The sequence below is a fragment of the Kogia breviceps genome, chromosome 15 (assembly GCF_026419965.1).
Source record: "Kogia breviceps isolate mKogBre1 chromosome 15, mKogBre1 haplotype 1, whole genome shotgun sequence".
NCBI lineage: Eukaryota > Metazoa > Chordata > Mammalia > Artiodactyla > Physeteridae > Kogia > Kogia breviceps.
This window is the reverse complement of record NC_081324.1, coordinates 27,237,784-27,254,877: the sequence shown is the minus strand read 5'-3', so window position 1 is coordinate 27,254,877 and position 17,094 is coordinate 27,237,784. Positions and strand designations below refer to the sequence as shown.

General features: G+C 48.7%; 1 protein-coding gene across 1 annotated transcript in view; it reads left to right on the top strand.

Moving 5' to 3' along the window:
- SLC14A2 (solute carrier family 14 member 2) overlaps positions 1-16,572 on the top strand; it is a 61,217-nt gene extending 44,645 nt beyond the window's left edge. The window contains exons 11-20 of the mRNA XM_059041022.2: positions 887-1,009; positions 3,605-3,687; positions 4,710-4,869; positions 5,746-5,935; positions 6,487-6,615; positions 7,507-7,699; positions 11,361-11,508; positions 12,130-12,264; positions 13,352-13,401; positions 16,372-16,572. Of these exons, the coding sequence (XP_058897005.2) occupies positions 887-1,009; positions 3,605-3,687; positions 4,710-4,869; positions 5,746-5,935; positions 6,487-6,615; positions 7,507-7,699; positions 11,361-11,508; positions 12,130-12,264; positions 13,352-13,401; positions 16,372-16,572 (1,412 nt within the window). The remainder of the gene's footprint in view (positions 1-886; positions 1,010-3,604; positions 3,688-4,709; positions 4,870-5,745; positions 5,936-6,486; positions 6,616-7,506; positions 7,700-11,360; positions 11,509-12,129; positions 12,265-13,351; positions 13,402-16,371) is intronic.
- Positions 16,573-17,094: the final 522 nt, after the last annotated feature.

Sequence of the window (17,094 nt, the reverse complement as noted above, 5' to 3'; positions counted from 1 at the left end):
GTGGGGCGGGCGTAGTAGGGTTTGGGGCACGCATCATAACAAGCCGTCAGGTGACCTGACACTGTCAATCCTCAGGCCAAATTTGAGAAAACCTGTCCCAAGTGATAAGCTACTCTGTTCTCCACAAGGGTAGAAATGTTTCTTGTAGCTGCTTGCAGCTTCTTAGCTCCCCACAGAGCAAACCAATGTGCACAGAAACCACCTGGGGAATCTTGTTGAACTGTAGATTCTGATTCATCAGTCTGGGTAGAAACTGAGATTCTGCATTTCTAACAAGCTCCCAGAGGAGGCCGGTGCTGCTGGTCCAGGGACCACACTTTGAGTAGCAAGACCCTAGATGAGAAGTTCTCAGCCTAAACTGCACCTAAACTAGGGCCACCTCCTAAAACATCTTGGGCATTAAAAACTCCGATTTTTAAAATTGGTCTGGGGTAGGGGTCAGGCATTTTTTAAGCACCCAGGTGATTCTGATGTGCAGCGAGCACTGAGGACGCACACGCAAACTCGCTACCCTAGGCGGAGGCCAGGGCACCGGCTGAAGGACGGGAACGGGCGGTCGGCTCGGGTCCACCATCCACGCCAGTCCGAGGCCGAGTGAAGGAGGTCTTAGAGCAGTGCATTACTGGGGAAACAAGGCAGGCTGGCCCATCCTTATCTTGACACTGATAGGTGTCTGGGATGCAGTTTCTGTGAGGAAAGGAAGTGGAAGTTTCATCGGGAAGAACGGAAAAGAGGGATTTTTCCGCAGATACTGGTGCGATCACTACTGCAGCTCAGACCACAATGCTCCTCTGGTTCTGCACATGATTTCCCTGCACTCTCTGCTTGCCTCTCGGGGGGTGGTCCAGGGTGGGACACTGACCTGTCTTGTTTTGCCCCCGGCCAGGCAGCGCTGGGGGGCAGCCGCCCACGACGAGCCCAAAGGCAGATGAGGGCTCGGAGGCTATGCACCCCAAGTCCAGGAACGTGTTTCACATCGAGTGGTCATCCATTCGCAGGAGGAGCAAAGGTGTGCGCTTCCCAACCCCCCCCCCACCCCGACCCCGCTCCCAGGGCCTTGATCTGCTCACCTCTAAAATGGGGTCCATGGCAACACCTCCATCACAAGGCAGTGGGGAGAGCCACAAGGGTGAGGTTCAGTCTCATCACCCCCGACCTCTGACCACAGCCACGGGTTCCAGGGTCTAGACGCCCCAGGTCGGAGAGACTGGAGCCACGCCAAGCAGCTGACTCTGTCAGTCTAGGCCAGGAGGTTGCAAACTTCACTGTACGTTGGAACCGCCTGCATCCCATTCCCGGAAGTGCTAATCCAATTCACCCGGGAAGCAGCCTGTGTGGCCGAAGGAGCTTTAAAAGCTCTCCGTGAGGGAGTTCCCTGGTGGCCTAATGGTTAGGATTCGGCCCGTTCACTGCAGAGGCCTGGGTTTGATCCCTGGTCGGGGAACCATCCCATATGCCGTGCAGCACAGCCAAAATACAAAAAATAAAATAAAAATAAATAAAACTTTGCACTTTTAAAATGACCCCCAAAAAGCTCTCCGTGAGATTCTAATGTGCTGCCAAGTCACAACCACCCCGATGCTACGGGTCCTGATGCTGATGCTGGTCCTGATGCTAGACAGATGTCCAGACAAGGGAACAGATGGAGACCCCTGGAGGGGAGGGGCTCCCAAAGGCCAAGAGGAGGGTCCAGAGGGCAGCCAAAGCGGGGAAGCCAGAAACTTGAATTTGGATGCTGAGGACATGTTGTCTCAAACAGGGAAGAGCTGGCAGCGGGGGAGGGGTGTGGGGGTCAAGTGGGGGTCTCCCCAGTCAGATGCATGGTGGGAGCAGCGTCATGAAGACCCAGGGCAGAGGGGCAATCTAACTTTGCCCTCCAGAGGGCTTCCCTGGTGGCGCAGTGGTTGAGAGTCCGCCTGCCGATGCAGGGGACATGGGTCCGTGACCCGGTCCAGGAAGATCCCACATGCCGCGGAGCGGCTGGGCCCGTGAGCCATGGCCGCTGAGCCTGCACGTCCGGAGCCTGTGCTCCGCAACGGGAGAGGCCACAACAGTGAGAGGCCCGCGTACCGCAAAAAATAATAATAATAATAACTTTGCCCTCCAGAGAAGGGAGGCGACTTGCCCAGGGTCACACAGCTGGTGAGGGCATGGCAGGGATAAAACTGATTCCTGGGTTAGCGTCCTTTTACAGTATCACATGCTTCCCAGAAGCATATGACTTTCTTGCCTCAGTTTGTCTGAGCCTCGTTGTTTTATACCAAAGTAGCCAGCCAGAGAAATGGCCTGGGGTGGTCTGGGAAAACCTCATACACTGGGGAGAGGGCACTGAATTAAATCAAGGACCCCTTTAGTCCAGGAGTTTGTGTTTGACAGAGGCCCCGGGGCATCCTCAGGAAGAATGCATAGTTTGCCTCAAAAAGTTAACAATCTTCCTGCAAACATATTCTTAGGATAGTGGTGGGGGCTGGGGTGAAAGAGGGCCTAGCGGAGAGCCCCACGCAAAGGAGCCTGGGAGTCGGGTTGGCGGAAGCTGCTGAAGAGCTGGCGCTTCAGACAGAAGCAGAGAATCCATCAGGATATCAAACCCACTAGCCTCAGGGTCTAGAGTCATCCTCTTGGCTTCCTACTCTTCCTTTCAAACTTCCTTAATTTGTTTCTCTTGCATAGTGTAACTTCCCAACCACACTGGAATTTGCAGTCCCTGCTCCTTCAGATGGGGGAGCACAGAGCCATTGACGTATCTCTTCTAGTGTTTGGGTGCCCTGAAATGTCATGAATGCAGACGGAACGGCCAATCGTCTGAAGATACAGGGCATTCTGAGCCCAGACGGCCATTCTCACACTTGACCACAAGAGGGCACCATAGCATAAACAGCAAAACTTCCAAGGGCCTTCTTTCATGATACTTAAAAACTTTCTGAAATTACTCACCTTTACAAATAAATTATCTTGTAATAATGAAAAATTCATTCAGAGCCACTTAATAACAGTTTTCTAGAATTACAAGGACATGCCAAAATCTGTTTCAAGTGACAACATGGATATCACTTGTCTTAATCCAACAAGAAGCTGCTGCTAAAATACCTAAAATTCTAAGACATACATCCTAAAAATGCCAAAACAGCTGAGGTCATCCAGCTGGAAAGAGTTGTAGTAGAATTTGAACACAGACCTCGTATTGTTCAGTCAGCTTACTGCTTTATGAGCAATAATGCCTCATAAATACCAATCTTCGTGTTCATGTGGGCAAAGAACCCTGGGTTCAGGGCTCACAGACAGCTTTGTTTCCTCACCTAAAAAATAGGGGAGTTGAACAAGATCAGAGCCTCTTAACTAAAAGTCAGCTGAGTCTCTGAATTCCCTAAATTCTTGTAAAATGTCCAATTTACATGAAGATGTGCATTTTTTTCCCCAAAGAGCTTGCCCGATTGGGTGTGTGCAGTGGAAGAGGAGGGTGTCCTCCTGCCCCAGGCGAAGAGCCTGGGGCATCCTCACTGGGGTAGAAAGTGCTGAGTATTCCGACTTGAGCCTTGCAGGAAATTTGCTGCTAAGGTGCCAGGGTAGAGGTCCTAACGGATGATGTTCTCCCTGCCAACTCCAGTATTTGGAAAAGGTGAACACCAGGAAAGGCGCACCAAAGACCCTTCTCCCCACCAATACCGGAAGCCCACGGTCGAGTTGCTGGTGAGTAAAGAGTGGCCCGAATCAGAGGCAGCGCCCACATCACAGAGTCCGCAGCAAGGTAGAGAGCTGAGGTCCAGAAAAGGACGTCCTCTGATTTAGGCAAACTTTTCTTGAGTTCATATTTCCAGAAACATAATTATGTGGGATAAAGATGTCTACTTTTCAGTTTACTTTATAAAGTTTCATGTTTCTTTTATGTTAATTATTTCTTATCCATCTTCCTCTGAATCCAGCATTCAAGCATTTAGGAAATAAGCTGGTGCCAATTTTCAAAACAGAACATTTACTTGTTTAATTTTATGGACAGTTAAATTTTAAAGACTAGACATGCTGGGGTGGGAGGGAATACTTTCTTCTGGAAAGAGTATGGTACAGTAGAAGTAATGTTTGTTTTTTAAAAAAATCTAAAAATCTGTGGGTAAATCTAAATACTATCATTTGACCTTGACCTTTACAAATAAGAACCTCTCCATCCATGCCTGAGACCTCATCCACAGAATGAGGATAACGATATTGTCTTGTTATACTACAGTCATGGGGGATTGGTTCCAGGACCCCCAATGGGTACCAAAATCTGTGGATGCTCAATCCTTTACATAAAATGGCATAGTATTTGCATATAACCTACGCACATCCTCTGGAATACTTTAAATCATCTCTAGATTACTTACAATACCTAATACAATGTAAATGCTATGTAAAAAGTTACCAGTGTGCAGCAAATTCAAGTATAGTTTTATGGAACTTTCTGGAAAATTTTTTTTAATATTTGTAACCCGAAGTTAGCTGAATCCACAGATGATACAGAGGGCTGACTGTGCAAGGCTGTTGCCCATATTAAATGAGGTAAAAGGTCAAGCAAATCAAAAGATATTCTGGTCTACAGAAACAAAAATGATTAAATAGCAATTTCACTAAATACCAAGTGAAAATCTTAGCTTGTCCCCAAGCAAGCAAGTCACTCCTCAGTGTGAGAGGCTCAGAATGTGGGAGCTTCTTGCCCGTCTCTTGTCCCTGGACAGGATCTGGACACCATGGAGGAGAGCTCCGAGATAAAGGTAGAAACAGGCATCTCCAAGACTTCCTGGATTCAGAGTTCCCTGGCCGCCATTGGGAAGAGGGTCCGCAAATCCCTCGGGTACATCACAGGAGAGATGAAGGAGTGCGGAGAGGGACTTAAAGGTAAAGGTTCCGTGAGAGCAGCCCCTGCTCCTATCCCTAAAAACGTCCCCTCTGGTCTTTCCCCAGGAAACACGCTGCACAGATCTCTGTAGATGAGACTGAGTCCCATTTCCATGAATAGGATAGGATAGGATAGGATAGGATAGGATAGGATAGGATAGGATAGGATAGGATAGGGTAGGGTAGGGTAGGGTAGGGTAGGATAGTATAGTATAGGGTAGGGTAGGGTAGGATAGGAGTTTCACTCTTATGACAGACACGCAGTCTCGCAGGATGTAAATGCCAATACATGTAGGTGTGCAAGCTCTCAGTTCTGAACATAACGATCATGTGCTTTCAAATATCCCCTCAGAATGTCACATCGCACACAACATTGCAAAGCAACGATACTCCAATAAAAAATTTTTTTAAAAAAAGAATGTCACATTGTAGGACTGGGATTCTAGAGCCAGCATTCTAGAAAAATGCCTGCCCTAGAGATGGATCACGGGAGAGCCGTGTCTCCTATTCCAATCGGTTCCCGTTAGCAATCCTCCAGACCTCAGGCCATGGGTTGGATGCCTGCTGGGCTGCAAGAGTTTTCTTTCTGGATCCCTCCTCTTGAAAATTCACGCCACTCTCACGGGGGCACAGGTCGCACAGGGTACCCACTGCCTGAATGACAACCTAAAGACAGCTCTTCTGTGGGTCTGAGGGGTTTTCTGGACAGTCAGATGCCCCCTCACGTTCTTGGTTCACCCTCCTCTGTGGCAGGTGACAGGAGGGAGCTGAACCCACCTTGGATGCCCAGCTTTCCTCACCCCCTCGTCCTCTGGGGCCTCGCCTAGAGCTGTAACAGCTGAGCCTTGACTGACTGCTTGACTGCTTCCATTTCAGACCAGTCCCCAGTGTTCCAGTTCGTCGACTGGGCCCTCCGGGGCACATCCCAGGTGATGTTTGTGAACAATCCCCTCAGTGGCATCCTCATCGTCCTCGGCCTCTTCGTCCAGAACCCCTGGTGGGCCATCTCGGGCTGCCTGGGCACCGTGGTGTCCACCCTGACAGCCCTCATCCTGAGTCAGGACAAGTAAGTCCCAGGAAACCCAGGGTCCAGGCCTGAGACCACAGGTAGCTCCCCGTGGGGACATTCACCAGCCTCCCATCCTCACTGACTGGCTCCCGGCTCAGAAGCCCCTCAAAACAAGGTCACTAACAACTCCAAACAACCATTCCCTGGTTACTTTTTTTTTTTTTTTTTTTTTTTTTTTTTTGCGGTATGCGGGCCTCTCACTGCTGTGGCCTCTCCCATTGTGGAGCACAGGCTCCGGACGCGCAGGCCCAGCGGCCATGGCTCACGGGCTCAGTTGCTCCGTGGCATGTGGGATCTTCCCGGACCAGGGCACGAACCCGTGTCTCCTGCATCGGCAGGCGGATTCTCAACCACTGCGCCACCAGGGAAGCCCCCCTGGTTACTTTTAACAACCACACATTGTCTAGGGGGCTGTGAAGGGTTGATGGTTTGAAGGGGCATGTGGTCAGGCTCTAGCTGAGAAAAGCCTGACTCAGAAGGAAAATCAAGAAGGCAGTGCCCTGCGTCAGGCCTCGGGGAACCCCTTCTTCACCAGTCCTCCCCCACAGGTCCGCCATCGCAGCCGGACTTCACGGCTACAACGGGGTGCTGGTGGGGCTGCTGATGGCTGTGTTCTCGGACAAAGGCGACTATTACTGGTGGCTTCTATTCCCCGTCATCGTGATGTCCGTGTCTTGGTAAGTTTGCTTCTGAGGCTGTGGGTGTAGATCAAGGGCTGCCAGCCTTTCTACCCCAACTCCGTGACTGTCTGTCTAAACTGGAGTTTAAAGCAGCATTTCCTTAGCTTGCACTTCAGAAACAGCCGCTAGATATAATTACTGACGTTATACAGCAACAGCACCACTGTGCTAGGTGATCTGTACACAGCGTCTCATTACATACCCTCCTTTACTCTTCAGTTTTGTAAGATCTAAAAGAGCCCCTGGTCCTACCCCGGCAGAGCACAGGGAAGAGAACTGAGGCCCACAGAGGTTAAGAGCCACACTGCGGGGTCCTGTCCGTGTCTGGAAATCTTCCCGTCCCTCCTGCTTCCCCAGTGCTGCCCTGTCCTTGGGCACCCTGACCAGACGGGGACAACCTCCCAGTGTGCGCTGCAGGCCCAGCCCTGCCCAGAGCCCTCAGATGGCCAGGCTCCAGGTCCTCCCTCACCTGCAGAAATCACAGGGCACCCTGGCCAGGAGTGCTCTCAGCTCCTCAACAAACATTTGTTGAATGATGGAATGGGTGTGATTCCCCCCAGCATCAGCCCCTTCTCCAGCCGGTGCCCTCTCCTCATGCCTGCAGAGGGAGCCATGCGGCTCTTCGGGGAAGTTCTGGGACTCCCTGCCTTAGGACCTCCCCTGAAAGCCCTCCTTCTGAAGCTGAGTCTGGACATCCACCCCGTTGCTGTGCAGGGCCAGAGGAAGGAGGTCCAGGGCAGGAGCTGCCGAGGGCCAGTCAGGCTAGGAGAGGGAGCCAGCCAGCTGCTTTTCCCTGGGAAGGCACAGGGGGGCCCCCTAAACCCACTCAGTCTAGTGTCAGGGCCAGGGGGGCGTCTTGAACAGCATCTCCTGTGCTTCTGCCCTCAGCCCCATCCTCTCCAGTGCCCTGGGCTCCATCTTCAGCAAGTGGGACCTCCCGGTCTTCACGCTGCCCTTTAACATCGCAGTGACCCTGTACCTGGCAGCCACGGGCCACTACAACCTCTTCTTCCCCACGAAGCTGCTGCAGCCCTCCTCCTCCATGCCCAATATCACCTGGTCGGAGGTCCAAGTGCCCCTGGTAGGTATCGTGGAAGGTGGAAGGGCAGCGACTGTCCAAACGCAGTGTTAAAGTGGCATTTACTTATTTTGCATGTCAGAAACATCCATGAGTCACAACTATTACCAATTATGCAGTGCGAGACACTCTACCTCAATATCTCACTAGCCACCAGCTTTTTCTTTCCTCTTTTTAAGAGCTAAAAAGGCCACTTTTGGCCACACACTGTCCTATCATAGCACAGGGGGAGAGACTAAGGCCAGGTTAAGAGACTGCCTGAGGTCACATGGTTAATCAGTGAGGAGCAAAGTCAGGACTAGAACTCCCGCCTCCTGACTCCTAGACTTGGGCTCTTTTATCTTTTTTTTTTTTTTAAGACTTTTTTTTTAACATCTTTATTGGAGTATAATTGCTTTACAATGGTGTGTTAGTTTCTGCTTTACAACAAAGTGAATCAGTTATACATATACATACGTTCCCATATCTCTTCCTTCTTGCGTCTCCCTCCCTCCCACCCTCCCTATCCCACCCCTCTAGGTGGTCACAAAGCACCAAGCTGATCTCCCTGTGCTATGCAGCTGCTTCCCACTAGCTATCTATTTTACGTTTGGTAGTGTATATATGTCCCTGCCCCTCTCTCACTTCATCACTGCTTACCCTTCCCCCTCCCCATATCCTCAAGTCCATGCTCTAGTAGGTCTGTGTTTTATTCCCGTCCTACCCCTAGGCTCTTCATGACATTTTATTTTTCTTAGATTCCATATATGTGTGGTAGCATATGGTATTTATTTTTCTCCTTCTGACTTACTTCACTCTGTATGACAGACTCCAGGTCCATCCACCTCACTACAAATAACTCAATTTCGTTTCTTTTTATGGCTGAGTAATATTCCATTGTATATATGTGCCACATCTTCTTTATCCATTCATCTGCTGATGGACACTTAGGTTGCTTCCATGTCCTGGCTATTGTAAATAGAGCTGCGATGAACATTTTGGTACATGACTCTTTTTGAATTATGGTTTTCTCAGAGTATATGCCCAGTAGTGGGATTGCTGGGTCATATGGTAGTTCTATTTGCAGTTTTTTAAGGAACCCCCATACTGTTCCCCATAGTGGCTGTATCCATTTACATTCCCGCTAGCAGTGCAAGAGTGTTCCCTTTTCTCCACACCCTCTCCAGCATTTATTGTTTCTAGATTTTTTGATGATGGTCATTCTGACCAGAGTGAGATGATATCTCATTGTAGTATTGATTTGCATTTCTCTCATTTCTCATGATGAGGCAGTTCTTCCCTCAGCCCAAGTCCTCTGAGAACTCCTCCTGGGGTGCATGTGAGGGAGGTCATTTCTCTAATGATTAATGATGTTGAGCATTCTTTCATGTGTTTAAAGCCTCCTTGATGCTTTACTCCAGTTTCAATCCAAGCGACTCTGTATTTTTTTTCTCATTCAATGTCATTGAATCATTGAAGACGTGCACATCACACACGCTGCCATCTGTTGGCTCGACAAGTCTGCTCCAGCCTGGGGAGCTGCTTCCCCTTGCTCTCTGGGGCATCCTCACACTTTAAAGCACAAGTGTTGCTCCACTAAGAAATATCTATATAACAGAGATGTTTAAGCTTTTTGCAAGTATTCTGTATATACTGCTGGCCGCTGGAAGTCTGCCAAACTAAATAAGAAACTACCCTAAAAGCGTTAATTCAGCCTGGAGAACTATGCCCATCAGCCTTCTTTTCTAACTGGGCACATTTTCTCTGAGGTCCCCCTACTCTCTGTTACACTAAATGACTCCATAGGCTAGAGCTCACTCTGAACTTTGTTATTGGCAATTCATCATCTAACCACAAAGCCACCTGGGCTTGTTGAAGGGAATTTGTGTCAGAAATAATGGTGCCTAGTTTCTCTGAACAGTTCAAGGAGACAGCAGCATGGAGGGGCAGAAAGAGACCTCCATTTGTCCAAGACGCATTATCTAGGAAGAGACGTTTTCACATTAGCCCCATCCTTGTTGATGTGTGTGTGTGTGTGTGTGTGTGTGTGTGTGTGTGTGTGTGTGTGTGTGTACCTTCATGAGCCAAAGGTGAGAAAAGGTGCTGTTAGCAGTTCAGCCCCTCAGGCTTCCCTTTCATGACATTCAACCAATAAGTATCTTTTGAAGTCAAAATTGCTCTAATTGGCGTGCTATGGGGAAATGATGGTAGAAAAGGCAAGTTTAAGATATTCTGCATGCGCCAAACCACATTTTCAATTGAAAAGATAACTGGGAATTTTTTTTAATGAAAAAAGTGAAAAATACTGTACAAATGCTTTAGAACCCCCAAATTTCCAGGAAAGACAAATTCAATGTTTGGTGGTTATTCTTTAAGAAATACCTTTCTGGCCAATTTTGAATGGATTATGGTAATAGTGAGTATGTTTTGTCATTCTGACAATTATAACTAGAGCCTTGAGTTTTGGGGAAACAAGTGGTAGATGTCAGAGAGAGGGTCTAAACCTCCCAACGATTTTGAGGCCCCACAAGCTCCTCTGCTCTTTGGCGAGGGGAGAGCCTGCTGGAGGGTGCAACTGGCTGGGGACCAGAGGACCCAGCACCACTGCCTCCGCACCAAACTCTCTGCCTGTCCCGCCATCCCCTGCATGGTGATGCCGGAGCCCAGTCTGTTCTCTGTCCTGGGATAACGGGGGATGGAGCGCAGAGGGTTGCCCACTAGTCTACCCTACAGTCCTGTCCCTGCACACTCTCGTGTGGGGCGAGGGCCCTGGAGCTACAGGACCTCCCTCCCCTGCACCCCAGGAGGAGTCCTCAGAGGACTTAGGCTGAGGGAAGAACTGCCTCATCATGAAATATACACAAGGGGAAGGACGGACCCCGGTGCATCCCAGCAGGGCCCAGAGCCCCTCCTGTAAGTGTTTCTTTGTTCAACGGCCTTTGGCCAAACTTCCAAAACACAGGACCCAATCTCAGTCGCTAGGGAAGCCCATGTGCCCTGGATCCTTTTCCCAAACTCCAGAGTACATGTGCAAGTGCCCACTCGACATTGGACCCTGGCCTTCCTTTCTCATTCACACACAGGTCCGCTACCTGAGACACACGGAGGCCTAACACATCAGGGCGCTCCTCCATCAGCCAGGTGACAGGTTTATCAATAAAACCCACAGATGCCAGGATACCACCTGCTCAGGGGATGCTCTGTGGGTACAAGTTCAGCTCCTCACCCAGACGACTGCACAAACGTGACCACAGCCCAGACATGCTGTTCTTGGAAACAAAAAGGACCATTTTTCCATCTAATTAATATTTAGCCTTCTAGTCATATTTTTAGCTTAAAAAAATGTTACAAGAGTTTTTCAACCCCAACTTTGGTCAGACATCTGTTACTTTTCTAATGAATAACACCCTCATTTGAAGTATTCAGTTTCTCTTCACTGAGAGTTTAGTGCCTTACACTCATGTTTCTAAATAAAGGAAATGACATTTTAACCCCTTACTGTTCTAAGAACTTAAGATTAAAACAATAAATCTTGTGTTCCTTTTAGAGTGAACCTATTTGAAAATATCTTGGAAAACTGTTGCAAAATATTAGTGTGGAGGGTTTGGCCCCAAATCTTTTCCAGCCAAGTTTCAAGTTGTCTCTTTTGCCTCCATAATTGCATGTGCTCTCTTTGGACCTGCAGCTTTTGAGAGCCATCCCTGTTGGAATCGGCCAAGTGTACGGTTGCGATAACCCCTGGACTGGAGGCATTTTCCTCATAGCTTTGTTCATATCGTCACCTCTTATTTGCTTGCATGCTGCGATCGGATCTGCCATGGGGATGTTAGCAGGTTAGTGTCATTATTAATAGGCCCCTTATTAATGAGCCGTAAGGATGCTGTATCTGGGGCCTGCTCCAAAGAAGATGGTGCCATGTGTCTTCAGTGCTCCACCAGCTTATTCCTATAAACGCTCCCTCCTTCCATTACACCTGTCTTTCCATTTTGGATGCTGGTGCCCTCCTGCTCCCCTGAGCAAAAGCTGTCCTCAGGAAAAGCTCTGGTGTTAGTCATTTCCACCTCAGTATAAATTAAAAGCTGGGGAGGAGTTGCTTCCAGGTATGTTTATATTTTAAGTCTTATGTCTAATCACGATAAGAAGCATTTGTCCTCCATTAGAGAACATGAAGGTTCTGTTAACCCGCCTTTTTCTGGCAGGGAAGGGACCTTCTCTGGACTGCTCACTCAGACTTCAGATCATTACTCAAAAGGGTCTCTTGTACCCATACCAGCTTAACCACTGATACACATGTGACTAAGGCCATTATTTTCCTTTAGATGTTTTTTCACTGAATAGTCAGAAGTCCTTTTTCTACATACTTTGGCGTTGATAACTGGTCTGGGTTGAGGACTGGTGGGCTAGTGGGTGGGCCCACGCGACCCGCACAGCACTCAGCCTGTCTTCTCCCCCAGCCCTCACTCTCGCGACACCCTTTGACTCCATCTACTTCGGGCTGTGTGGCTTCAACAGCGCGCTGGCCTGCATCGCCATAGGAGGCATGTTCTACGTCATCACCTGGCAGACGCACCTCCTCGCCGTCTCCTGCGGTGGGTACTGCGGGCGGGATTCCCTTTCCACCTCAGATGACACCGGTGTCCATGCGCACAGGGAAACCGCCCTGCGGAAATTCTGCTGGTCCTGCAAAGATAAATGGGAGGCTGTGTTTGCTTTATAAAAGGGTTTTAATTTTAAACTGTTTTGAATGGTCCTTTAGTCATTAGTACATTGAAAACGATTTTCACTGAACACTAAGTGTTCAGCCACATGGAGACAGAGTTTTCAGGTGGAGGTTGTTCGGTTGCTGCCCGTGGGCTGTCTGCTGTGATTGCTGCTTCCCGTGCTGGTGATTGGGACTTTCCGACAGCGCAAGTCTTATGCAAATTAATCTTTATATGTGGAATTGGGCAGTTTACATCAGATACAGCAGTTTACCTTATGCGCCCAAACATTAACCATAGAACCTTCAAATAATGCTTGTAGGAATGCTGAAGAACGCGGTCAGGGCACTCAGTAACTCTCTGATAAAGGTTTGCTGCTGTTAATATCCTAGGGACCATTGGGATGCTTTAAGTGGAGAAAGTGAGAGTTCAGAAGCAAAGCCCAATTACTGTGGCCCGTTTTCGCGGAACCTCACCTCTCACCAGCACGTGGGTCTTCCCAGTGGGCAGCCTAGTGGTACCCTCCACACACAAAGCCCAGAAGATGAGGCAGTAGGTGTATTTGGTCTTCCTCAAGCTTAAAGAATGCTGTTCCTCTCTGGAAACCCACATTATGTTAATCACTTGTGATGAAATATCACAGCAGGGAGTTCTGGGATTCACGTGCCTTGGCTGTATAGTAAAGTGTTCATTTATGGTTCATGCTCCTAAATGTTCCTTTGCTAGAATGCAAGGTGGTAGGACCCAGGAGAACTGTAACAGCTAAATTCTGGTCCTTTTTAACAAAGTTCATCTGCTGTCTTAGTTGTGCCAGAATTCGCATGGAATTTAACACTTTTCAAAGCTGCCAAGCAACGGAAACATAACTCGATTTTTTTTAACCTGAGAGAGCATTTGTGGCACAAAACGTATGGGGAGAGAATATGTAAACTCGAGGCACTCTTAGTCACCTGACTATTTCTTGGTTCTTTTGCAGCTCTGTTTGCAGCCTACCTGGGTGCTGCCCTGGCTAACGTATTATCTGTGGTGAGTCAACATGGGCTAGGAATGTGCATTACACCCTCCCCTGTATTCTCTCAGCTCCCCAAACCCCTCCTCCAGGAACCCCTTTGCAATCCATCCCTCATGTCTCAAATCACGCTTCCCTCTTCCACAGCCGCAGACAGAAAGAGCTGGGCCTCAAAAGTGTTAATGTCAACACTGGTCCATCAGATCCTGTGGTCAGCGGGCCAGTGGGGCTCCGTATAGAAGGACAGTCTGAAGAGCATTATCTTGTAAATCAGACTCGTTTCTTGTAAATTTCTTGCAAATCAAACTCCTCTACAACTAGTTTTAAATCTTCATATTTAATTTTGTTCCTATGTTTCTAGATCATCTACCCAAGTAGCTTGTGGACCAGTGTACATCTTTGTTCATCCCATAGCAACTACCAGGGAGTCAGGAGTCACGAGGCAAGGCTTCCAGGAGGACAGGAGCCAAGCCCGAGAGAAGCCAGAGCTGGCGGCTGAGGGCCTGTGCAGCGGTCTGAGAACGCTTCTTTGTCTGAGCCCCAGTGCAGGTGGTGTGTGAGGTCAGGGGAGCCACATGGCCAGCCCAGCCCCAAACACACACAGGAGGGACACTGGCCCCATCGCAGAGCGCACGGGGCTCAGGCTACAGTCGATGCCTCCCCCTCCATAAAGTTTCAAGGCACAGCTCACATAGGCAACCAGGAAAAGTCCCGTTGGTCCTGCAGGTGAAGGTGGAGATGGGCATTCCACTAACCCCTGTTTAAATCCTTCCTCCATCCTCAGTGAAACTGGGTGGTTTGGACAGAACATAGGAAGGAATTTTTTAAGCAATAGAATTGGACTTCCATAATACCATCCTCTGCCCCCTAGTGGACTAAGTCCCTCTTCTGGGCCCCATCACATTTTGTGTACGTATCTGCTATGACACTTGACAACATTGTGACTAGCCCAGTACACGCCAGTCCTCTTCCACCTTCAGTCCTTGCGCTCCTTCTGAACAGGGGCCTGGTTGTATTCTTATCTTTATCTCTAGTACCTATTATAGTGCCCAGCTCATAGTAGGTGCTCAAGAAATGCGGAATGAATGAAACCCTAAGGTAGTGAGTCCCCAGCATGGGATCCATTAGAGCTGGGGCTAGATAGCTGACCATCAGAAACAGGATGGAGCCTGGCCTCTGAGGCTCCTGTCTGCCCCAGGCTTTCCCACCTCTTCTTGCCCCCATCCTTTCACCCAACTGTCCATCCAGTAAATACATGTCATGTGCCTTCCTTGGACAAGGTACTAGAAGGGATGCAAACGGGATACTTTGGTTCCTTATCATAGGAATTTACAGGGTAACAGGCCCCTTCATCTTGTGCAGAGAAGTTACAGGTTATATCACTCTACCTAGACATTTTTCAAAACAAAATCATATTTATTTTCTGTGTGCCTACTATGTTTAAGACACTGTACTGCCCACTCTCAGGGATACAAAAAAAGTGCAGGCTATTAATTCACTCTGAAGGAATTTCCAGTCTCCTTGAGGAACAGGATATAAAAATGTTGAATGACATTCATGAGACCCTTCAAGCCTCCACAGAAGAGGGCACTTAGGAGCTGCACAGTTTTGCTTTCTAATCGGCTCCTGCATGTGCAGCCCCGTATCTTCAACAGCACCGCCCTCTGCTTGACGACAATGACCACAAACTGAGGACCATTAACTGAGCACTTAGTATGCACTAGGCACCAACTCTGAGTAGATATCTTTACCCTTATTTTGCTGTTGAGGAAATAGTTGTCAGAAAGAGGAAATGGCTCCAACAAGGTAACCGGAGCTGAGAATTGGATTTGGATCTGTGGAACTCCCAGCCCACATCCTTCCCACTGCAGGACTTGAAGGAGATGCTTTCCAAAACACCCTATGCAGTCTTAGCAGGGCTTTGGTAAGACTCACAGAGTGGAATTCTTCAGTCACGGGTGTTCCTTAGGGCTACAGTTCTGGGACCAGGCTGTCATTGCTCCTCCTTAAGTCCCACCCAACAGGGCCATCTTTGAACACACACCAACTGGAATCACTCCTTCAATGGTACTCCCTGAGGCTTTTACTGCTTATGATAAAAGGATGTTTGGGGGAGAAGGGGCATTGATTTGATCAACTTCATAGTTGAATTTGTAGGCTCTTTGCTAACAAGCTATCCAGGTTATCTCAAATGAAGAGTTGGGAGTGGTATTTAAAAGCCTCAAGGCATCTTAAGGTATAAAAAACAGGGGAACATCATGAGAAAGGCTGTTGGGAATGGGAGAGCCCTTGAGGAGAGAGGTAGCTACTCCTGATCTCCAGCTCCCTGGGACTAGGATGTGACATCTCTGCCTCTCTCCATATGTCTGTTCTGTTTCTGTGTCTCTCTGGGGTGGGTTTCTTCTGCTGCACAGAGGCCACCAAATATCCACCCAGCACTGGCTGGCTCTCTAGTTTTTTCAGATCAAGTCTTTGGACACAGTCTCTGTATCTCTTAGCTCAAATTCTCAAGACAGGGATTCTATTCCCAGGTAGCCTGCTTATGGGAAGCTGCATTTGGGTCAGGTGCTTATCTCTAGTGCAAGCAGACGTGACCAAAGAGAAAAATGTTTTGAACAAAAAAATGGCTGCCGATGCTGTTCCTTCAACAGGGGCTTTGGGAGAAGGTGGGGAACGGCCACAAGTCCTAAAGTGAGAGGTAGAGCCTGGCCAGACACCCAAGACAAAATATGTCTTCTACATAAAGGCATATTATAAGAGGGTTCCAGTAGCTGCATTTTGAAGAATATGTGTTCCCTGTTATAATGCAGACTGACCCCAATGGCACGATTTGATTTATGTTGGTCATGAATTAAGTATTATTCTGCTCAGTGCCCACAAAGCCTCCCCTCCTCCACCCAGGACCCTCGGTGATTGTGAAGGGCTGATGAGACGAGCACAGGCATCTGATGTAACCAAGGCTTCTCTTGTGATCCCCCTCCCCCCAGTTTGGATTACCGCCCTGCACCTGGCCCTTCTGCCTCTCAGCACTCACCTTCCTGCTCCTGACAACCAACAACCCGGCCATCTACAAGCTCCCACTCAGCAAAGTCACCTACCCAGAGGCCAATCGAATCTACTACCTGTCCCAGGAGAAAAACAGAAGAGCATCGACCATCACAAAGTACCAGGCCTACGATGTCTCCTAAGTTGCCCTTTCCAAAACATGTCACTGTAAATTCAGCCTTCAGCAGGCTGTCCAGGTCCCCAGGCTGAAGGCCACTTAAATTCTCCTTCTGAATGTTCTGTGATTCTGCCCCCAAGCAAGCCTATACCCCAGTTATTCCCAAGAACAGGGAAATAAGCATGCAGTCCCTATTCAGGAAGTTCTCTGTTCTAAGATGCACAATACTTATCAAAAACATGGTTAATTTAGACATTATACGTATAGCTCACTCCATAAGAGCTCCCTTTGTGGGGAATTTTCTCTCTTTTGCAAAATAAGCCACACCCCTAAAGAGAATGCACCAGGAAGGGGACAGAGATTGGTGACATTGTTAGACAACTCAGTCATTTAATGCAGTGATGTAGTGTCAGGAAATCAGTCTACAAGGCAAAAGGGCAGGTCTGCCCCCAAATCTGCCATGAGTGAACTCCAACCACTTGGGTGGGTCCATCCCCCCTCTCAGCCTCAATTTCTTATTGGTTTCATGACGAGAAGGGGCCCTACA